The sequence below is a fragment of the Pundamilia nyererei genome, unplaced genomic scaffold (assembly GCF_000239375.1).
Source record: "Pundamilia nyererei isolate P.nyererei 1_Seehausen unplaced genomic scaffold, PunNye1.0 scaffold00219, whole genome shotgun sequence".
Classification (NCBI taxonomy): Eukaryota; Metazoa; Chordata; class Actinopteri; order Cichliformes; family Cichlidae; genus Pundamilia; species Pundamilia nyererei.
The window spans coordinates 677797-697924 of record NW_005187620.1 but is presented as its reverse complement, the minus strand read 5'-3'; the positions used below and the strand labels follow the sequence as shown (position 1 = coordinate 697924).

At 40.3% G+C, this 20128-nt stretch overlaps 1 protein-coding gene across 1 annotated transcript; it reads left to right on the top strand.

Moving 5' to 3' along the window:
* The first annotated feature begins 1166 nt into the window (after window positions 1-1166).
* rabgef1 (RAB guanine nucleotide exchange factor (GEF) 1) lies at window positions 1167-15947 on the top strand. The gene is made up of 10 exons (XM_013914721.1): window positions 1167-1315; window positions 5794-5976; window positions 6183-6379; window positions 7988-8151; window positions 8258-8339; window positions 8479-8611; window positions 9098-9189; window positions 11203-11459; window positions 13410-13820; window positions 13870-15947. Exons 2-9 carry the CDS (start codon window positions 5798-5800, stop codon window positions 13818-13820), a joined length of 1515 nt encoding a protein of 504 aa, XP_013770175.1. The 5' UTR covers window positions 1167-1315; window positions 5794-5797; the 3' UTR covers window positions 13870-15947.
* The last annotated feature ends 4181 nt before the right edge of the window (window positions 15948-20128 follow it).

Genomic DNA, 20128 nt, shown 5'->3' with positions numbered 1-20128 from the left:
CTGGGATGAATTTACTGTGCTGCCCTTCGGCAAAGTCTGAGGCTCAAATAAAAGACCATACCAAAGACCACCAAGTCCTAATATTTAGCTAACAGCACTTCTTGGCTGGGCCTAGGAAAGTGACATCAGACTCTTGCCCATTTGTTTAAGCTCCTCCTTCTGTTTATATTTTTCATATACAGAATGAACAGCATACTTTCTCTATACAGTCCGTACATTAAATTTCTCTTCAGTCTTTCCGTTTATAATATTCAAAGTCTTGAGTTTAAAGTTTTTATGGTACTCTGTGCAGTCCAGAACCCAAATGCAGGACTCAAAAGTAAACAAGATAAACAAAAAAACAAACCTTTATTAAAGATCAAAGGTAAAAGTCCCAAATACACTTCTCCAGGGCAAAAGCATGACTGTTGAGTAGGGACACACAAGAACAACAAGCAGGGTAAATTAAGACACTGGCAAGGGGGAATTAAGGGCTATTAATAATCACAGAAAACACTTAAGGTTAATCCGGAAGATGAAGCACAGCTGGAGAACAACGAACAGGTGAAACTAATCAAAGACAATGAGACATTAGAAATAAAATTGAGGACAAAGTGGAAGAGAGATCGTCTGTTATCTCACTTCCCATACCAAAATAAAATGGGAAGTGAGATAACAGAGGAACAGTATAAGAGCTTTGCATTGAAATGCTGTGGTTTTCTCCAAATATGGTGCTGTACATTATGGCCAAACATCTTCACTTGTTTGGCCAAGAAACCCCACGACGTCCAAGAAGTCGTGCTGTTTGCTCAGATGTTATGATGTACTTTTTCGAGAGAAGAAGCTTTCTTCCAGGTTTCAGACGTGCACCCCAGGGGTCTGCCAACTTCAAAATGTTTAGTTTCAGATCTGTTGTTAACTTACAAGAACACTTTATGTGAAGGTTTTGCGCCTTTCTTCTGGGAGGTGTAAATTACAATGAACATGTAAGGACGAGAGAGTCAATGGGTGCGCGAAAAGTGAGAAAGTCGAAACTGCATATTGTGTATGATCTCAGCCTGTTCATCAATATGACAACAATAACCCATCCTTTAAAATAACTCCTCCATCTGAAACCGAAGGCACTCTAACCACAATCCTTGGTTAGGAGAGTCTTGTACGTTTCTACTTCCGCTCTGGGTAGTTAAAATGAGATATCGCGTAGCTGCCGGACTTCCGTGTTGTCTGCGTGATGACGTAGTCGTCCGGACCCTCACGGTCTGGTCAGCATACCGGGCACAAACGCATCGGAGGCGGAGGTCTGTTTCCAGCTCCTGGACGGTGAAATCACAAACAGGTGAGTACCTGATCGGCACAGCGGGCACACGGCGTGTTCAAAAAGTAACAAAACAAGTAATATTTTTATTTAGCTGCCTTATTTTCCTGCGACGGCCGTTAAAACACAGCTGGACTGGCTGCTCGATGACCTCCAGACTCCAGAAAAATTGAAAGGGAAACCTGATTGAAAGCTTTAAGGACTTGAAGGAGGGCTGAAACTTGTTTTGTGTGTATTTGCGACGGTCTGATCTTAGCTAAATCGACCACCCGTGAGAGATTTGGGTGATACAAAAATACAGGGTAGCGAAACATTTTCATAAGGCGGGTCATTCTTCACTGTTTGAACTGCTCGGGAGCTTTAAATCTGCCCTGAAGCTGTAGCTGGAACGCAATAACGGTTTAACAAACCGTCTTTTGGAAGCTGGAACAAAGAAGCAGCTGGGGGGTGTCGGGAGTTGCAAGAGCGTTCATGGCCCTCTTATGGTTGTAATGGACAGGGCAGCGCCCAGGATCACGGCAGTGGGGGGCCCACAGCAAATCAAAATGCTTGATCAGGAGAAAACCAGATGTGGAAACCGCTGCAGCCCTGTGTCCTGCAGAAGAGTTTAAACATTGTTTTGTCTTGAATAAGAAGTGGATGATCTGATATCGTCGCGTTGGTGTTGATCCTGGAACAACATAGTAAATGTTGTTCCAAGATCAATATTGCAAGTGACTAATCTCATTGTTGTGACGTTATTCTTTGGCGCGCCAAGCCATTTGTGCATTTATGAAATTCCAGTGTTGCAAGGACAATATCAATTCTGCTTAGCGTTTATTAAAGGGTTAGGGTCAGGGTCCGTTGATCAGCGGACAGAGGCGGTTTCTCGCAGCTTAAGTACAGTTTTTTGTTTTATGGCGGTTTTTCCTGAAGTCGCAAAAGTATGACGTCACAACATTCTGATTGGTCACTTGCAATGTTGATCCTGGAACAACATTTACTATGTTGATCTGGGAACAACACCAATACCACGATATCAGATCGTGCAATAAAAAGTCCAGTAAAAGTCACACCCTGCTAATCAGTCTTAGCATCAAAATATACTTAAAGAGTTAAAGTACTCATTCTTATTAGTAGGTCAATATGATTTATTAATTTGTGTGTACACACACACACTTTCAACTTGGGACTTGGGACACTTTCATGTGTGATGTGCTATAAATAGAAAACAGCCTCAATATAAAAGAAAAGTGGGAGCTTGGATTAATGATAGGGTGGGGCGAGGTTTCACAGCGGGTTCACCTGAAACCTTAGCTGACTGTGACCTACACCCATTTTCACACCTGGGCTCCTGTGATTCAGTAGAGGATCAACAGGGGGCCCATGTCTGTCTTGGGGGGACACTCGCATAGGGCTTTAATCTGGGACTCTCCACCATTTGACCCTAGAACTGAAGAAGCTTCTTGGATGAGAGGTGAAACGTCTTCAAGCAACTTAGAGAAGTCCAGACGCTTTTCTTTCCAGCTCCTTAGACCCCGAGCTTGGATTAAGTGTGTCCACTGAGGACATGTGTATGAATTGTCACAAAGGTATTAGTAGTAATCTATGGGAAAAATTTTGATTGGAAGAATAAATTAGAGTTTTTAGAGACTCTCAGGTCTCAGCATCAGATAAAGATTGGAGGAGCTGCAGGTTCATTGGGGATCATGTCTTCTGGGCCTGTCCAATAATCCGGGGATATTGGCAGTTGTTACTATGGTGTTTGTACTTCCTCAGAGCGCTATAGGATAACTGTGAACTGGAGGAAAACATCACCACCCACAATAATCCAGTGGATGCTTAGACTAATATAGATAATTGAGTACATGACATCATAGGTAACAGTAATTCTGATGTATTTGAATGCTTGCTCAGAGGCCTCGAACACTGCATTTTTCATTAGTTTTAATTTTTATTATTAAAATCTTTGCTTTTACATCTTCTTAGTTTCAGCTAGCTTCTGTGTGAGTTCACGTGTTTCACTTTAGTTTTAATTTAGTTTGTAGTAGTTTCTGTATTTGCATCATTTGCTAAACGAAAAAAAACCCAAAGAATTATTTCTTATGCAGAAATAATTCAGGAAACACAGCGATCCCATTATCATTTATTACTGCTGTTCATGCAACATTTATAGAATAATTATGAAGTTAAATTGAACAAAGTGAGAACTGAAACAAATAAAATTGCTGTAATATGTGCAATATTCTCATTCTCATGTTTTCAGACTGATGTAATTCAATCAGATGTAATAAAACTGGTTAAATTATTAAATTCCACTTCCACTTAGTGCTATTTGGCCTGCTGTGCCATTTGACTTAACTGACAGTAATGAAGAAAAGCTAACCTATGAAGACGAATTTTTAGCAAGTTTAAGATTCCTGATAGAACCTGATAGGCTGAGAAAGGCTGTTCCAAAGTTTATGTGCTACAACCTTAAAAGTGTGATTGCCTTGCGTGAGCACCGCCTAGTTTAGTAGTAGGCAGTTGGTTTAAAAAAAAAAAAAAGAATGAATAGATATTCCACTACAATAGATTCCTACATAGCAAACAAAACAGCCTGCTTTGATGAGTGTTTTTCCACTTTGCTGCATATTGTCATTTGCAGCCATCTTTTGCCTGCAGTGTCGTGTTCCCTGCATTTTGGGAGCTCATGATTCTTACTGATTCTGAGAACCTGTCATTAGAGCCTTGCATTTTAGGTTCACCTTTGGAGTGGGTCGTCTGTATATCTATGCTTTAGGTCAGTGTTTCCCAACCTTTTGGAGCCACAGAACATATTTCACATTAGAAAATACACACGGCACACCACCAAACAATAATATCACAAAAAGCATATTGATATTTTATTTTCTGATCTGCTCTTTGGGCTGTTTATGGTTTGAGCTACGCTGTATTCTTACATCTGTTTAGACTCTGTTAGCTTTAGTTACCTGTGACTGAGGGTCGTATTCAGCTAGTTCCCATTTTGTGTTTTCATTCACTTCCTCCTTCTCTCGTCTGTTTGTCTTTTGACTTTAGGCGTTCCCCTGCCTTCCTCTTTCTTCGTTCATGTCAAGTTAATCTTATTTCAGTTTTATTCTCAGTTTTCCTTTGTTGTGTCGTCTGTGTAGCTTTTTGTATTTCTAGTGATTGCTGGCTTTCCTCCTTGTGTATTCTCGCATTTTGTTCTTTATAATTCTCTATTCTTTCGCTGCATTAGATGCTGACTTTATGTTTGTTTTTCACCTGCTGCTCTTGGAGCTGTAAAACTATGAATAGGACATGCAAATCTTCATACTGGGGAGCAGGTAACTCTTAGATCATAGTTAGAGGTAATAAACAAGTGAAACTGGCTTTGTGTTCTACAGCGTCACAGACCACAGTTTCTTTTGAACAATGCCATGAATTAAAGGCAGGTTAGGGTTTATCTGCTGTCAGGATCGCAGGTCCTAAAAGTGAAACTCAATTTTAGACTGATTCCCATCAAGGTGACATGCAGAATATTTACTTTAATTATCCTGATACATTCTGAACTTCTGTTTTACTATACAAACTCAGGCACCAACGCCAACCCCATTATGGTTGCCTGCTGCTTAGTGCGAATGTACATTGACTATCTAAACAACAAGCAGAAATGTGTACATGCTGACATTTGACACATTGATAGTCACTCAGATCCATCATGGAAGTTGTTACAGTGGTAAATGTGGTGTGTGTCCCTTTAGTCACACCTCTTGAGTAGCTAATCCCCACTTAAAGTCTCGGTTATAGAAAATCTTTTCAAAGCACGTTCTGAAACCACACTGCAGTGAAAAAATAATTAGCATTCATCCAAGTCAAGGCTTTTATTCTCTGTATCATGAATAATAATACTGTTAGATAGATGAGTTTGAGACACAGATTGCAGGTCATGCTGGCTGTTAGAAGAGCTGCAGGTTTAAGGCACTCTGCCATAGGGTTCAGGTCCATCTTTTATATACAGTCTATGGTTAATTGCATAAGCAAATACTAATCAAACAGAAAATTAAAAATAATGCTTAGAAGTTATTATATATGGGTAAAAATAGAAACTGTAAATTATCAAAAATTCACCAGAGGGTGCTAAAATAACTTTTCATCCTTTGATTTCTCTCAACTTTCCTGTGATGGACTGAGATACAGGAAAAGGTGGAAGAAATCATGGATGCTGGGAAGTAAGGAGAGGAGAAAGACAAAGTGAAACTGAGTTACGAAGAGTCTGTATTAAGACTGTTTTTATTTTAGTCTGTGTCTGAGTGTTACGGAAGAACTCGATAATTAGAGCGTTCCATTTTTATTGCAGAGTTTTATTAGTGTAGCGCTGCTGGACTGGCATGTTATTCCTGCCTTAACTGTGTGTGTAAACTGTTTAATAATCTGAGCTGCATAAGCAGGCAGCAGCGGGGAGATGGGTCTGACCAGCAGCGCATACAAACACACTAATAAATCAGATGATGAATTTTTCATCCCGTGTCGTCCAGCATTATGAGTCAGCGGACGGAGCGACGGGGGATACACGTGGACCAATCAGACCTGCTGTGCAAAAAAGGATGCGGTTACTATGGCAACGCAGCCTGGCAGGGCCTGTGCTCAAAGTGCTGGAGGGAGGAGTACCAGCGGGTACGGCAGAAACAGATCCAGGATGACTGGGCACTGGCAGAAAAGTAAGACCTTTAGCAGTCCTCAAACGTCTCCAGAGGAAAGCAAAGTGTGAGAGAGGCTAAAAGCAGAAACACAGAACATTGTGCTAAAAAGCTCCATTAATGAATGAACCACTTTATAAATCACCAGGTGCATTCATTTGAAAAGAAACAGACATGCTCATTGCAAGCTTATTGTTTCCCCTCTAATCAACTTTGCTTGGTTCCAGGCTGCAACGAGAGGAGGAGGCAGCGTATGCCAGCAGTCACGGTGTGCAGACTCAGTCCACAACGCCCCCGCAGCCCGGACATGCCTCGCTGGGTCCCTTCTCCAAGTTTGAGGAGAAGAAAACCAATGAAAAGACTCGGAAAGTGACCACCGTCAAGAAGTTCTTCAGCCCTTCGTCACGAACTGCTTCTAAAAAAGGTATCACATTCATTAACATCAATGTGTGTGCACTTGGGGTGCTTTGTGAGTGTTTTGTTGATCAACTCGCAGCTGCATGCTTTAGCCTGAAATAGTCAGGGGTTGGGATTAGGTGTATATTGGTGTTAGTGTCTTACCACGTCCATGCCAATAATAAGCAACTGCAGGAGGTTGTAAAAAGAAATTACGGTGGAAGGTTGTGGTGATAACAGCTCTTCAAATGAGGATGGTTACTGATGATAAGTCATCAGTGGTGGTTTAATATACAGCTGGAGGTCCCAAGAAAAATGAAGACTTCGGGAAGCACATGCTGACTTTAGAAAGTGGTTTCTGTCCTAAGAACAACATCTATATTCTTCCCCTGTCATCAGAGCACCCAGCTGCTTGCCACATTAAAAAATGGCTTAGTTTGCATAAAGCTTAGTTTGCTTTGGCTGCCAAAGCTGAGGAGAATTGCTGTTTTTCTCAGTCCATTCAGTTAAAAGAACCTGAAAGTAATATTTAAATGTTTATAGCTTTCCTTTGTTTTTAAATCTTAAGGTAGAAACAGATGTTGTTGTTCTAGGGGTATCATGCAGTTGTTGGTCAGAGGATAACAACAACTGAAGTTCAAACCAGGCATCAGAAGGATGAAGAAAGGTGATTTAAAAGATTTTAAACGTGGGATGGTTGTTGGTACTAGATGAGCCAGTATTTCAGACCCTGCTGATCTGCTGGAAGCATCTCTAGGGTTTAACAAATATAGTTTGAAAAGGAGAAAATCTTGCAGGAAGTCAGAGGAGAATGGCCAGAGTGCTTTGAGCTGATAAGAAGGCAACAGTCACTCAAATAGTTATTGTAGAAGAGGATCTCTGAGCTCACAGCATGTGGAGCCTTGAAGCAGATAGGCAGCAGCAGCAGAAGACCACCCTGACTGCCATTTCTCTCAGCTAAGAGCAGGAAGCTGAGGCTACAAATCACATAGGTTAACCAAAATTTTTAAAAAAAATAGTAGATTGGAAAAATGTTATCTGGTCTGTGAGTCTTGATTTCTGCTGTGGCATGTGGTAAGGTCAGAATTTAGTGTAAACAACATGAAAGCATGAACCACCCAGCCCTGTATCAGTGGTTCAGGGTGTGTCCGGTGTCCGGGATATGTTCTTGGCACACATTTGGGCTCCTTAGTACCAACTGTGCATCATCTAAAGCCCACAGCCTAGCTGAGTATTGTTGCCAATTACTTCCATCCATTCACAGTCTAATCTCTTTAAGTTAAGTTGTACTTAATACAGTGTTCAGTGAATGGACATTACAAGTGTCCTGAGTTCCTCTGATGGTGTAAGGGGGGGGCACTCCTTCATCCACACTTGATGTTGCACAGCATTTATAATAACTTGTGACAAATGACAAAAACATTTTTTGGTGTTTTGCTGTGAAATTTAAAGATTTTGCTCTGAAGAGGTAATTCTTGCAATTATTTAGTGGCATGACAGCTGCGTAGGGAGTTATGTGTCCTATGATGAGAGTAAGTAATACATGTTTATCTGAAGTACCTACACATATACACCTATTGGGGGGAGAATTATTTTTTTTATTTTAAACGTGATTTTTTTTTTTTTTCCTAACTAGAAACCCAAGAAGGTAAAACCAGTCCGTCCATCAGCCGCCACGCAAGCTTCGATACGGACCAAGTGTCCAAAGACTTTGTGGACTTCCTGAAAAACCTCCAGAAGCCCGGCCGGGAGATCCACAAGCAGTGCCGAGTCTTTCTCGTGAACATGTCAAGCAAGAAGGTGCGACGTACTCTGACGCTCATTGACTCAATGACACCAGTCGTTTACTTTTGAATGTTTCCATGACTTTCCACGCGAAGAACCTTCTAAGGTCTTTTGTCAACAGGACCTGGGTGCCGATGAGCTGTCAGAGTGCGTTCAAGATTTCTACCAGAATTTGGCCGACCGCCTGATGACTCACTTTAAAGGTAGGATTGCAGAAGTTGCAACTTTACCTCAAGTATTTATAACAATCATTAAGACATTCTCAATGCAAACAGTCTGAGAAGCCACTAGATGGCAGCACAAGCAGTATTTTATATGCTCTAATGTGCCTTTGTTCACCAGGCTCCTCTGAGTCTGTGGAGCAGGTGATGGACCAAGTGGAAAAGTACATCATGACTCGTCTGTACAAGAGCGTTTTCTGTCCAGAAACCACTGATGACGAGAGGAAGGACTTGGCCACACAGAACAGGATAAGGTGGTTCTTCCTGGACTGAACAACTCAGCACAGCCTGGTGTTTTTAGAATATAATATTTTATGTCACATTGTCATTTTTGTGGATTTTCCTGGCTTTGGCATTAGATTTTGTGCAAACATGGGGTTTTTATGTGTAAGCTGTGTGTGTGCCTGGTGAATAGAAAGCCTCAGTGCACAGCGCTCGCCTTTAATCTTCATCCGCCTGTGAAAACTTCAGTCTGAATGCTTTCTGAGTCTGTGCAGTTGATTACACAATAGCCATTTTTAGCTGTGTTTTTCTTACATTTGGAAGCACAGTGGCAGCTGCTGACTGCACGTGTCTGATGTGTTTGTCACCCTGGAGCGAAGTGACTGTAACAAATGTGTATGGTTACATCATATGCAGACACACAAAATACAAAAAATAAGAGTGTCAGGCTTACGTGAATGAACACAATGTTTGTATGCCTTTTTTTTTGTCTCTGATTCTGATTCTCTGTGTTGCAGGGCTTTGCACTGGGTGACCATCCAGATGCTCTGTGTGTCCATGGATGAAGAAATCCCGGAAGTCTCTGAGAATGTGGTGAAAGCGATAACAGGTCAGCGAGCGGTCAGACGCGCTGTTTGATTGCGCTTGATCCTAGCGGTGCTGTCGTTTTGCAGTTTTGTCGTGAACTTCACAGAGACCAAAATCTGAGTTAAAAAAGAGTGAATGTTTTACTCCATCAGATAAATGATTGGTCATGAGTATCACTGCTGTCCTCACTTGTTTCTGCCACACACAATGTGTCCTCATTAAAACAGTTTCGGGGAGTTAAAAGTCCAAGTAAAATTGTACAGAAAATGGTTACAAACCACAGAGTCACTGGGTGCTGGAAGTCAAGTGGACATCTGTCACCCGCCTGGTACATGCTGTTGGAAACCTAGAAATGACCCCCAACCCTTTAAAGACAGTGGCCTACCCCAGAATGATAATAGACCCCGCCATTTCAGCAGAAAAATATTGAGGAACAGCTCGAGAAACACAATGAAGAGCTTCCAAGCTCCCAGAATTGCAATCCATCCATCTCCAGAAGCGAAATGTATAAATCCACCTGAATATGGGCCATCTCTCCTGTAGGGATCCGTTGCAGTCAAAGCCAAAGGCCTTGGCGGTCTGAAACCCTGCTACTGAAAGTGATTGAAAATGTGAATTAGAACCCCAAACTAAAAACTGCAGTTCTTCTGATGGCCACTTGAGGCTGGCTCCAAAAGTGGCTCTGTCCTCATAGACTCCCATGTTAAAATCTTAAAAGTTAACAGCATTAAAAACCATATTTACAGCCACCTACAAAACATGGCTTTGACCTCTGTGAATTATGCCTTTTTATAACATGTCTATAACTTCACACACAGATGTGCCAGCAGTCCATGAGGGTTCACCTTCACTGCTTAGACTCACTTAAATTTAGTTTGACTCATTTACTCCATTTATGAGTCTTTTATTAAAATTGTAGGTGATGCAGCATGGGAAAAGGTGCAGACTGAGAAATCCTGACTGTGCACATCTTTACATCAATGTCTGCAAATATTTATCAAAATTAGGGGCAGGGATAGAAGGTCGGGGGTTAAAATCCACTGAATGGCTATCCTGAGGTACCCCTGAGCAAGGTACCGTCCCTACACACTGCTCCCTCGGTGCTGGATTGGCTGCCCACTGCTTCGCTAGAGTGAATGGGTTAAATGCAGAGAGTAATTTCTATACAGGGATAAATAAAGTATACATTATATTACAAAATTATGTCAGAAAATATAGTTTATTGAACATTTTAACCATTTCTGTTGTTTAAACTCCAAATAAACAACATTCTGTCCCGCTCAGTGCATCCACACACATCTAGAAGGGCGATGGGGTCAGTGAAACTTGCCCCCTTTAATGACGCTGGCAACCTTTCCATCTTGGGCCTGAGGCAATAATGCTGTGTGCATTGCAGTTGATTGGCTGTTCTTGTAAACCTAGTGAGTTTTTATCTGAAGTTTAATCATTTACTAAAGTTCAATAATCCAAAGAACAGAGACAGTTTCACACAGTTAAGTTAAGCCTATCAGCCACTGCCTATCTACAGGGTCCTATCCCAACGGATATGAGCCACAGGACACCTCCTGATGGTTTTTGTAGCCCAGAGGGGACATAGGCTGTTTCAGGCAGGTGTTCTTAATATTGTGGAAAAAGAGTGAATATCTGCTCTTTGTTCTATGTTCTCCTTTGAGAAATAAGCAGCCTTTTGTCTGCCTTTGAAGAGGTTTTTCTTGTCTTTGTAGTCTTTAAAACTGAGCTGTATGGCTTTCAAACAGTCGCTCCATCCATCCTTCATGTGTAGAAATGAGCTTAACTTGCTAATGGATTTGATCTGGCAGCGCCGTGCGACGTCTGGTGCTGCAGATGGTGAAGACAGACGCTCTGCTGTGAATATATAATGTTCTTTAAGTGCCAGGATGGAAATAAGTCATTTGTAAATCATCCTTATATATATTTTACCTCCAGAGCAGAACAAATAAGTTTTACTTAATAAACGTGTGACCTGGTTAGCTCTTTGTTTCAGCCTTCATGAGCGAATCTTGGTCTGTTCCAGATATCATTGAGATGGATTCGAAGAGGGTTCCTCGGGACAAACTGGCCTGCATCACACACTGCAGTAAACACATCTTCAGCGCTATTAGGATCACCAAGAACGAGCCGGCGTCCGCCGACGACTTTCTCCCCGCGCTCATTTACATCGTGTTGAAGGCTAATCCTCCACGACTTCAGTCCAACATCCAGTACGTCACCCGATTCTGCAACCCCAGCAGGCTGATGACCGGAGAGGATGGATACTACTTCACCAACCTGGTCTGTTTTTCTTTCTTCTTGTCCTACTTCAAAGCCTGTTCGAGCTGATGACCTGGGGTCCAATGAGGGTAGTTTAACATGTCTGTAATAGTGTTTCTCCTGCCTCACCAACAGATTTTGAGGGGTGATTGTTCATGAGAGCACAATGACATCATGCACGAGAAAGGCAATGAGTCTGAGCTGCTTTACTTGAAAGAATTCAGTGCATTGAGTAAATACACCCAAACTAACAAAAAATGCACAGAGGAAAAAAACGTGTAGTTGTAGTGTCGGTAATTTCCTTCCAGGATTCATTATAAGGAATCGATTTGTGTTGTTTTACCTAAGAAGTGTGTTTGCTTCAGGTGGCAGAAAAGCCGATTTAATGTGTTTTTGTATACTTAAGCTAAATTGGCAAACATTATGCATGAACATTTTTTGGTCAAAGCTTCTAAACTGTGACAAATTTCTGCTTCTTCCTGTTGGATTTTATTGTGAACGGATTAATTATTTATTTGTAGTTTTTACTTGAGTCTCTGAAAGTTAAATTTGGAGGATTCTGAGAGATTTTACAGTAAAAATTGATAAATCCAGATAATGAAAAGTGAAATAAGTTTTGTGTTATAACTGTAAAATCAGAGTAAAGATTTCAGTGGTTATTTAGCAGCCAACACATCAATACACCAAACCTAGCAAACCTGCTAATTTACATAACATAAGACCACTGTTCAAGATGTGCCTTAAATGCTGGGAATGTGGAGCGCCTCTTTATTGTCTTTGCTGAGCTATTCGTGCACTTAGTTCCCTTTACTGACGGCACAGTTTGTCCAAATGTAATTAAACCCCTTAATGAATAATATCCAAATATATGTGGGAGTATGGAGTATTTAATGAGTGTTATGTCATAGACAAATACATTTTTCAGATTTGAAGGGCTTAAACGTCTCTGTCTGCTTTTTTTTCTTTTAAAGAAACAAGCATTATATAAGGTTATTTCTTATCTGCCAGTTTTAGAGGCACTGATAGGTGCAATCGCATGGCCTTCAGACAGAGCCACACAAGCTCTTCCTCACAAAGCTAAGCAGAACAACAAACACACTCAAAGGCCACTTTATTAGTTATACTTTGCTAGGATCCTATTCTTGCATCTTCACGGCATAGTAGGAACAATCCAAGTGTTACAGCAGAAACCGAGATTCATCAGACCAGGCAACATTTTTCCAATCTTCTGTTGTCCAATTTTGGTGATCCTGTGTGAATTGTAGCCTCAGTTTTCTATTCTTAGCTGATAGGAGCGACACCCGGTGTGGTCTTCTGCTGCAGTAGCCCATCTGCTTCAAGGTGTGATGTGCTGTAAATTTAAAGATGCTCTTCTGCACATCTTGGTTGTAATGAGTAGTTATTTATGTTATTGTTGCCTTCCTAACAGCTCAAAGGAGTTTGGTCATTCTCCTCTGACCTTTGGCTTCCTCATTTTCTCCCAGAGAACTGACCGCTTCCTTTGGCTGTGTGGGGAAAATCCCAGCAGATAATCTGTTACTGAAATATTCGGGCAAACGACCATGCCACGTTCAGTTTCTCTTATGTCATGTTTTGTCCTTATTATGATGCTTGGCAGGTCGATACCATGTGATTGGCCAATTAGATATTTGCATTAACGAGTGGTTGAACAGGTGTATCTGATATTGTAGCCGGTGAGTATATTTCCGAGTTGGTTTAATTGTCACGTGTGCTTATACCTGCATCCTAACAGGCTTTAAATGAGGCCTGCAGAGACGTTTATGTGACTCTTTAGAGAAGCATAATTGTCACGTCATGGCACTCTTGTTCCCCAAAATGTTGGACTAACCCTTGTAACATAAGGCCATCTGGCTCTCTGTGACTCAGTTTGACGTGCTGTCAGAAAATCATCCATGATTTCAGTTGGTTTTTTTGTTTTTTTTAATTAATTAATTAATTTTTATTTTTTAGTGCTGTGCAGCTGCCTTCATCGAGAAGTTGGACGCTCAGTCTCTCAATCTTTCCCCGGAGGAGTTTGAGCGTTACATGTCGGGCCAAGCCTCGCCAAGATGCAGCAGCGCAGAGGGCGAGTGGCCCCACACCGGTCCAGGAGCTGGCGTGGCTGCCACCAACCCTGTCCTGGCCCAGCTCAACCACAATCTGGAGCAGCTGTCGACCATCAGCAGCCGGCAGGAGAAGGTGATAGAGGCCGCTCAGAGCCTCCAGGCTGACCTGCTCTCCTGGACCGAGAGCGTCCAGCGGGAGGTGAACGACATCCTGGAAAAATATCCGCTGACCTGCACAGTTTCTGCCATTGATGCCAACAACATAGACAACGACAACCTGCCGCCGCCGCTGACCCCTCAGGTGTTCGCAGGGTAGTAAAGTCAGTAAAGGGAGAAGAAGCATTTCGCATGCCATGAAGGTACTTTACTTTGAAAATGGGAGTTTCCCAGTAGCCTCTGCACCTTAAATTTAAAGTGAAGTCATTTCAGTCAGAAAAAGGAAGAGAGAGGGGTGAGCTACAGGGAGAAGCTGCTTTTATTTGATTATTATTATTATTATTATAACTGTAACTATAAAAACACACTCCACGTACAACTGTTAACAAGGGATGCATGAGCTATGGAACATTTCTTTTTGTATACGTTTGTTGTATTTTGGGGCATTTTACATGGAAGTTTATGCTGACAGTCTCCATTTATGAGACTGCCTCATGTGGCCATTTATGGAACTGCAGGAACTGTCTTTGGCAGCTCAGTTTTGGCTTTTAGCTGTCGAGGTTTCTGCAGTTATGTTGCACAGTTCACTTTTATTCAACACCAAATGGACAAAACAAAACAAAGAAAAATCAAATAAATTTGAAACCAAATTTAGTAGGTTCATCAAAAAAGGTGTGGTCAATGGTCATTTTAGAAGAAAATAGGAAATTTATTAGGGAAAAAAAACCTTGTAAAGTGGTGAGAAAAAACAGGCTGGTTTGCATTAAAAACTTATGAGGAAAAGAAATGGCTAATTTCTCATAAATAAATGGTCAAATTACAAGGAAAAAATTGTCAATAAAAAACAATTTTTTAAAAGAGTTTTAAGAAAGAAATTCATGAGAAAAACTGGACAAGTTTGCAAGGAAAAAATAGCAAATTTGCTGTAAAAATGTTTATGAAAAATAACAGGTAATTATGTAACCAAAAACAAACAAATTTATGAGAAAGAAATGGCAAAAATATAGCACATATTAAACTCACCAGCTGCTGTTACAGGCAGATGATGCTGACAGGCTGGAGAAGAGAATACTCGTGTTAGTGATGATATGATATGAAATAAACGTACCTAAATTTACGTAACAATTAAAATAGATTTTAAGTGCGCAAATACAACAACCAGCTTCTGATGACTATCACTTATTGTCAGCTGTGATTTCGATTTTGCTCTTATTAATGACAAAATAAGCTCCTAAATGATAAGCTTGTTTGTCAACATTTCTTTACATGTTCACTCTTTATTTCACTAAAAAGCGATCCCACAAAAGAAAGAAATTAAAAAGCAGACTAACGTGTGTGTGTGTGTGTGTGTGTGTGTGTGTGCAATTACGGTTTCCCTGTAACACCTTCAGCTGCCATTGTTATCTGCCACGGTCTTGAATTTTTGTTGGCGTGGAAGTTTAAACATCTGCAGGCCTGCAGATCGATGTTTTAGTCTGAGGACAGTTTCACGTTTGTCATTTTGTAGAGAAAAGAAATTCAGGTCTTACACATTTCTAACACAGAACCGCTTACAATTATCCTGCAAGCATGAATTTACCCTGAATACACACTTCAGGTTTTGTGTAATTTATGTTTCAATATTGTACTGTGTGTGGTTTTTTTTATTTGTTTTTAAAGATTTACAGTGTTTGTCTGGCTTTCTGCACCACATACCGGCCTCAGTAACAAACCATTGCAAAAATACACATGTTACATGATCAAAATACTATTACTAATGTATTTTAGATTTTTTTTTTTTTTTTTAAATCTCATTTTGTGTACTGTATATTGTTAAAACAGTCCAGTGTCTGCCACTTTAAACCACTCCTGGTCCTGTTTCTGTGTTTATTTATTGACCGAGGATCTTTTAAGTACTGTCAAATCCAATAACATTGCTAGTCGCTGAAATAAAAGCAAAGGGATCATATAAAAGCCTATAAAATGTGTGATTACTGTAAATTTACTCAGCTGCAAAAAGCATCTCCATTTGCCACGTGTGGCTTGTTTAATCCTCAGTAACAACCGCTTGATCTTGAAAAGGTTTTTGCTGTACATTTCTTTTTCTCTGTGCCACAGAGCTCTAATATCGGAGCGACATGTTCAGGCAGTAGCAGCAGCGCCAAATGTGTATTAATCCACAGCTGAAATTAGTCCCATGCGATTTCACTATTCACTCTAAGCTACAGTTCCCAGCTATTTCATATAAATTTTATATGTTTGTGATTTTAAAAAATTGATTTATGCCTTAAGATGTAACTGAAATATTTTGAGTGTGTATGAAAAATAATGAAATCTGTTGAATTGAAATTGAAAAACAATGTGTGATGAGCCAGACTTGTGAAGTAAATCTGCTACTTTAACTTTAACTAATACTTAACTAAAGTTTTAAGTAAATTAAAGTGAAAACTTCAGATGAATCACATGAAAAAATTAACACAGTTAATAAATATTGGAGTGATGGATGATGTTATTTTGTTTTTTTTTTTGTTTGTTTTTTTTTTCTGAGTGGAATAAAGAAAACAAAAACAAATGTTTTGGTCTTGTTCCTTATTCCAGGGTTGTCAAACAAATGGCCCAGGGACCATGACAGGCCCACCAAAGGGTCCAGCACGGCCCACTGGGTGACTTTGAAAAAAATACAAATTTAATCGGTGAGGAAATTTTGACTTTTAATGTTATTTGTTGTAAATAATAGGACATAAAAACAGAGCTGAAATTGTTAATGAATTCTGAGCCAGAGGTTTAAATCATTGTTAGTTTTACAGCCGCCCTGCGACAGACTGGCGACCTGTCCAGGGTGTACCCTGCCTCTCGCCCTATGACAGCTGGGATAGGCTCCAGCGCCCCCCGCGACCCTGAAAAGGATAAGCGGAAGCGAATAGATGGATGGATGGATAGTTTTACAGCCACCATACTGACAAAGACCTCACCGATGGCGTGTACACAAAAATGTTAAAAGCATTAACCCTGTCAAGACTGAACCATTAAATGATTACAAAAAGTAACCATTTAATGGTTAAATCTGGAGTGTTTACTGAACAATTTGGCAATTTAAAAACAAAAGAAACATCAATTTGAATTTTTATCATTTTGGCCAAATCCAGCTATTTTTGTGCAGTTTCAGATTTATCAGCAATTTCCTTTACGGAGGTCTCATGTATCAGAGATCAGGGTTTAAGTTTTTGTTCCTAGTATTAGCAATGCATAAAATAACAATGCTGGTTATTTAGTTTTTCCAGTGGAGCTGAACACAGTTCTGCTCAATAGTAATTTTATCTCTTCATATTTCTTCATGGGTGCAGCCCTCCACAACAGTCTCTGTTTCTGTGGCCTCTGCTAGATGAACCGTTAAACGTCAGAAAATTCACACAGTAAAAAAACAAATAAAATTCTCTTTTAATTATGGGTCATACTGCAGGTAACGAGCTGCCAGTGTCAGTATGTGTGGTTAAAAAACAGGCTGTCCATCATCAGGTAAAAGGAATAACTTTACACACTAAAAAGGTTATTAGGAAAAAAACAACAATGATTTTAACATACCAGACTTTATCTAGTCTGTGAACAGGAGCAGAAATACACTGTACACCTCCTTATCTGCTCCTTAATGCAAATATCTAATCAGCCAATCACACGGGAGCAACTCAGTGCGTTTTTTGTAGTCGTGGTGAGAATTAGACCTGCAGTAAACAGAAACTAAACGGTTAATTTAACCATGAAATATGAACCTAAAATCTGAATTCAAAGTAAAATTACATTTCTCATTATTTTTACTTTAATATTGCAAAATCAAAAGCATTTACCTAAATTACCTAAATGTACATCTACAAATTTTTTTACCGTCTCAGGACAGTCGAATCTTATGTTTTGTTGCCAGTTTGTGGTCAAAGTCAGCTTTTCCACATGTGCAAGTGAACAGATGTATGTCAAAAGAAGGAAAAGTTTTAGAACACCTTCTAGTGATGTTTACCTTCTCTCTCCTTTGCTGCAGAGAAAATGTTCAGTAGGGTTTAAATCTGGAGCCTGAAGTGGACACTTTATTTAAGACTGAGGCTGATAAAAGCTTTGGTTGCACCTCGGTGTGGCTGGGGGGTGGGTGTCACTGTCTTGTTGCAGGATGAAGGTCCTGCCAAAATAATCTTTACACTTCTAAACAACACCTGCTGCTCCCCCCCCGCTGTCATCTGTTCCTCTGTCAGTGAGAATGAATTATCCGAGTCTGTCGAGGATGACGGTTTTTGCTGCTGTGTGCTTCGCTGAGGAGCGGGAATGATTTGAGTCAAGGGCACTTTGTGGTTTTCTTCACACTGTTGGCTTTTTCCCTGACTTTGGCAAAGGTTGCATTTATGCTCTCATCTGTCTCATAACTTTGCTTCAAGGCCAATTTTGGGTGCACAACACAAACTTTTTCATTATAAAATCTCCACATCACTGTCACACTTGTTTTGTGGTTATTCTTCAAAGCTTGGAGGATACCGTTTATTTTGAAGTCCATCACTAGTTTCTTTTCTGTTTTCTGAGCTTGATGTCAATCCTTTACTTTTTGTTTCCTCTTCTTACAGATAAGTTGTTTTTCTGTCATGTTCAGCTCTTTGGTCTTCGTGCAGCCTTCTGGCTCCAACTGATGCAAGATGAAAAGATGTGAAATAATGAAATGAAGGCTGGACGCCCACTGCTCTCACCTGCTGTGAAGAACTGATTCAAAAGGAAACACCTGGGCAGCGAGTTACACCTGCCACTGTGTTGCTTGCTAACTTTTGCACAAAAGACTCCAGCCTCTACTTTTGCCAGTTTGATCTCAGATTTAAAAGCCTGAAAGTACTAAAATCAACTAATTTTGATGTACTGTTTACACACTTTTGAAGTGCTGTGACAGGGACATTCATATTTCATCTTCTGTCAAGTTACAAACTAACAAAGATTAACCAAGAAAATAAATGAAGATAATCGTTACTTATGTTGATACCTCACTTTTGTTTGTGCTAAGCATTAGATTATCATAGTAAATTTTGGAAACATATTTATGAGATAAAAAGGACACGTTACAATGATGCAGGCTTTGGTTGTGGGTTAACAAACTCACACCGAAACTTGTCCACCTATGTGGGTGTGCAAAAAAAGCAGTCTGTGGACTGGTGCGCTACATTGATGGACATTGGCTAGTTGCGATGTCAACCAGTGGTTTGTGGAAGACTTCACCATTTTGTTTGTAACCATCTGTGTTTTGGGAGGACAGAGTCACAAATGTGACGTGGATCTGATTGGCGAGGACCCATGTTTGCTTTTTATATGGTAGTCTATATAGTTGCTGCTTGATTTTAATTCATAAGAAACAAAAACATTTTATGAGTTACAGTGGTCCCTGTTATTGGAGTTACGTTCTAAAAATAACCCGCGATAGGTGAAATTTGTAGCCAGCTTTATTTTTTTATAGATGTTTTAAGGCTGTAAAACCCCCCACTGCACACTTTATACACTTTTCTCAGACAGGCATGAATATTTTCATACTTTTCTCTCTTGTTTAAACACTCTCAAAGCTCAACCCTTCGTAGAAAAGTATGTCCAGTATTATAGAATTAAACCAAAGATCAAACCCTGTTTTCAGGTCCAGAACATGCGAATAGAGCAACATTAATGAATCAATGGTACGGAAGTAGAGGAAGCAAGAAGAATGAGTTGAGTAAAGTTTGACTTATCCTTATGGTCCGAAAAATACGGTAACTTCTACCTTCCTTTAGCATATCCAGAAGTCCAACTTTTTTGTGCGATGGGTAGCATCTTCCTCTGCCTTTTTGGTGCCACCAGAAGTGCCTTTAACGGTGCAAAACATTTCATCGACATTGTTGTGTTTGTTGAGGGGGGGGACTTACAAACATACAGTACAGCACTTCAGAGTCACACTGCTCGATCGAAGATTTATATAAATTTGACAAGCTGAGCGCATTCTGTACCGTACAGGAGACACTGCATGGAGGAGATTGGACAATGGGCTACAGCCAATCAGGACGCAGAACACGATGCGCTGTGGAAAAAAAAAAAGAAATCAAGTAAAATTGCACAATAAAAATCAGCAAGGCGCGTTATCCGGTCGTTAAGTCTGACATCACTAGCCGTGTCTGGACCTAAACTCCGCTGCACGTCCATATATCAAACGATCACTATGGCATTACTGAGAGTTGAAAAACTGTCTAAAGTCTTTCATCTTTAATAAAATGATAAGCGTTCTGCTCTACCAGGTGTAACAATTGAGTTTAACATCCAGGCATCCATGAAAACGGAATTTATGACATTTAACGGAGTTAGAAGTTAGCAGGGAGTTAGCTCGTTAGCTTCTATCTAAATTCAATATAGCATGTCCTGACTGCGGGGTTTTGGAAACAAATTAAAACGTACAGCTCTGTTATCACTTCCAGCATAAATGAAGACAGAAAACTAAACAGTGACGTTTGT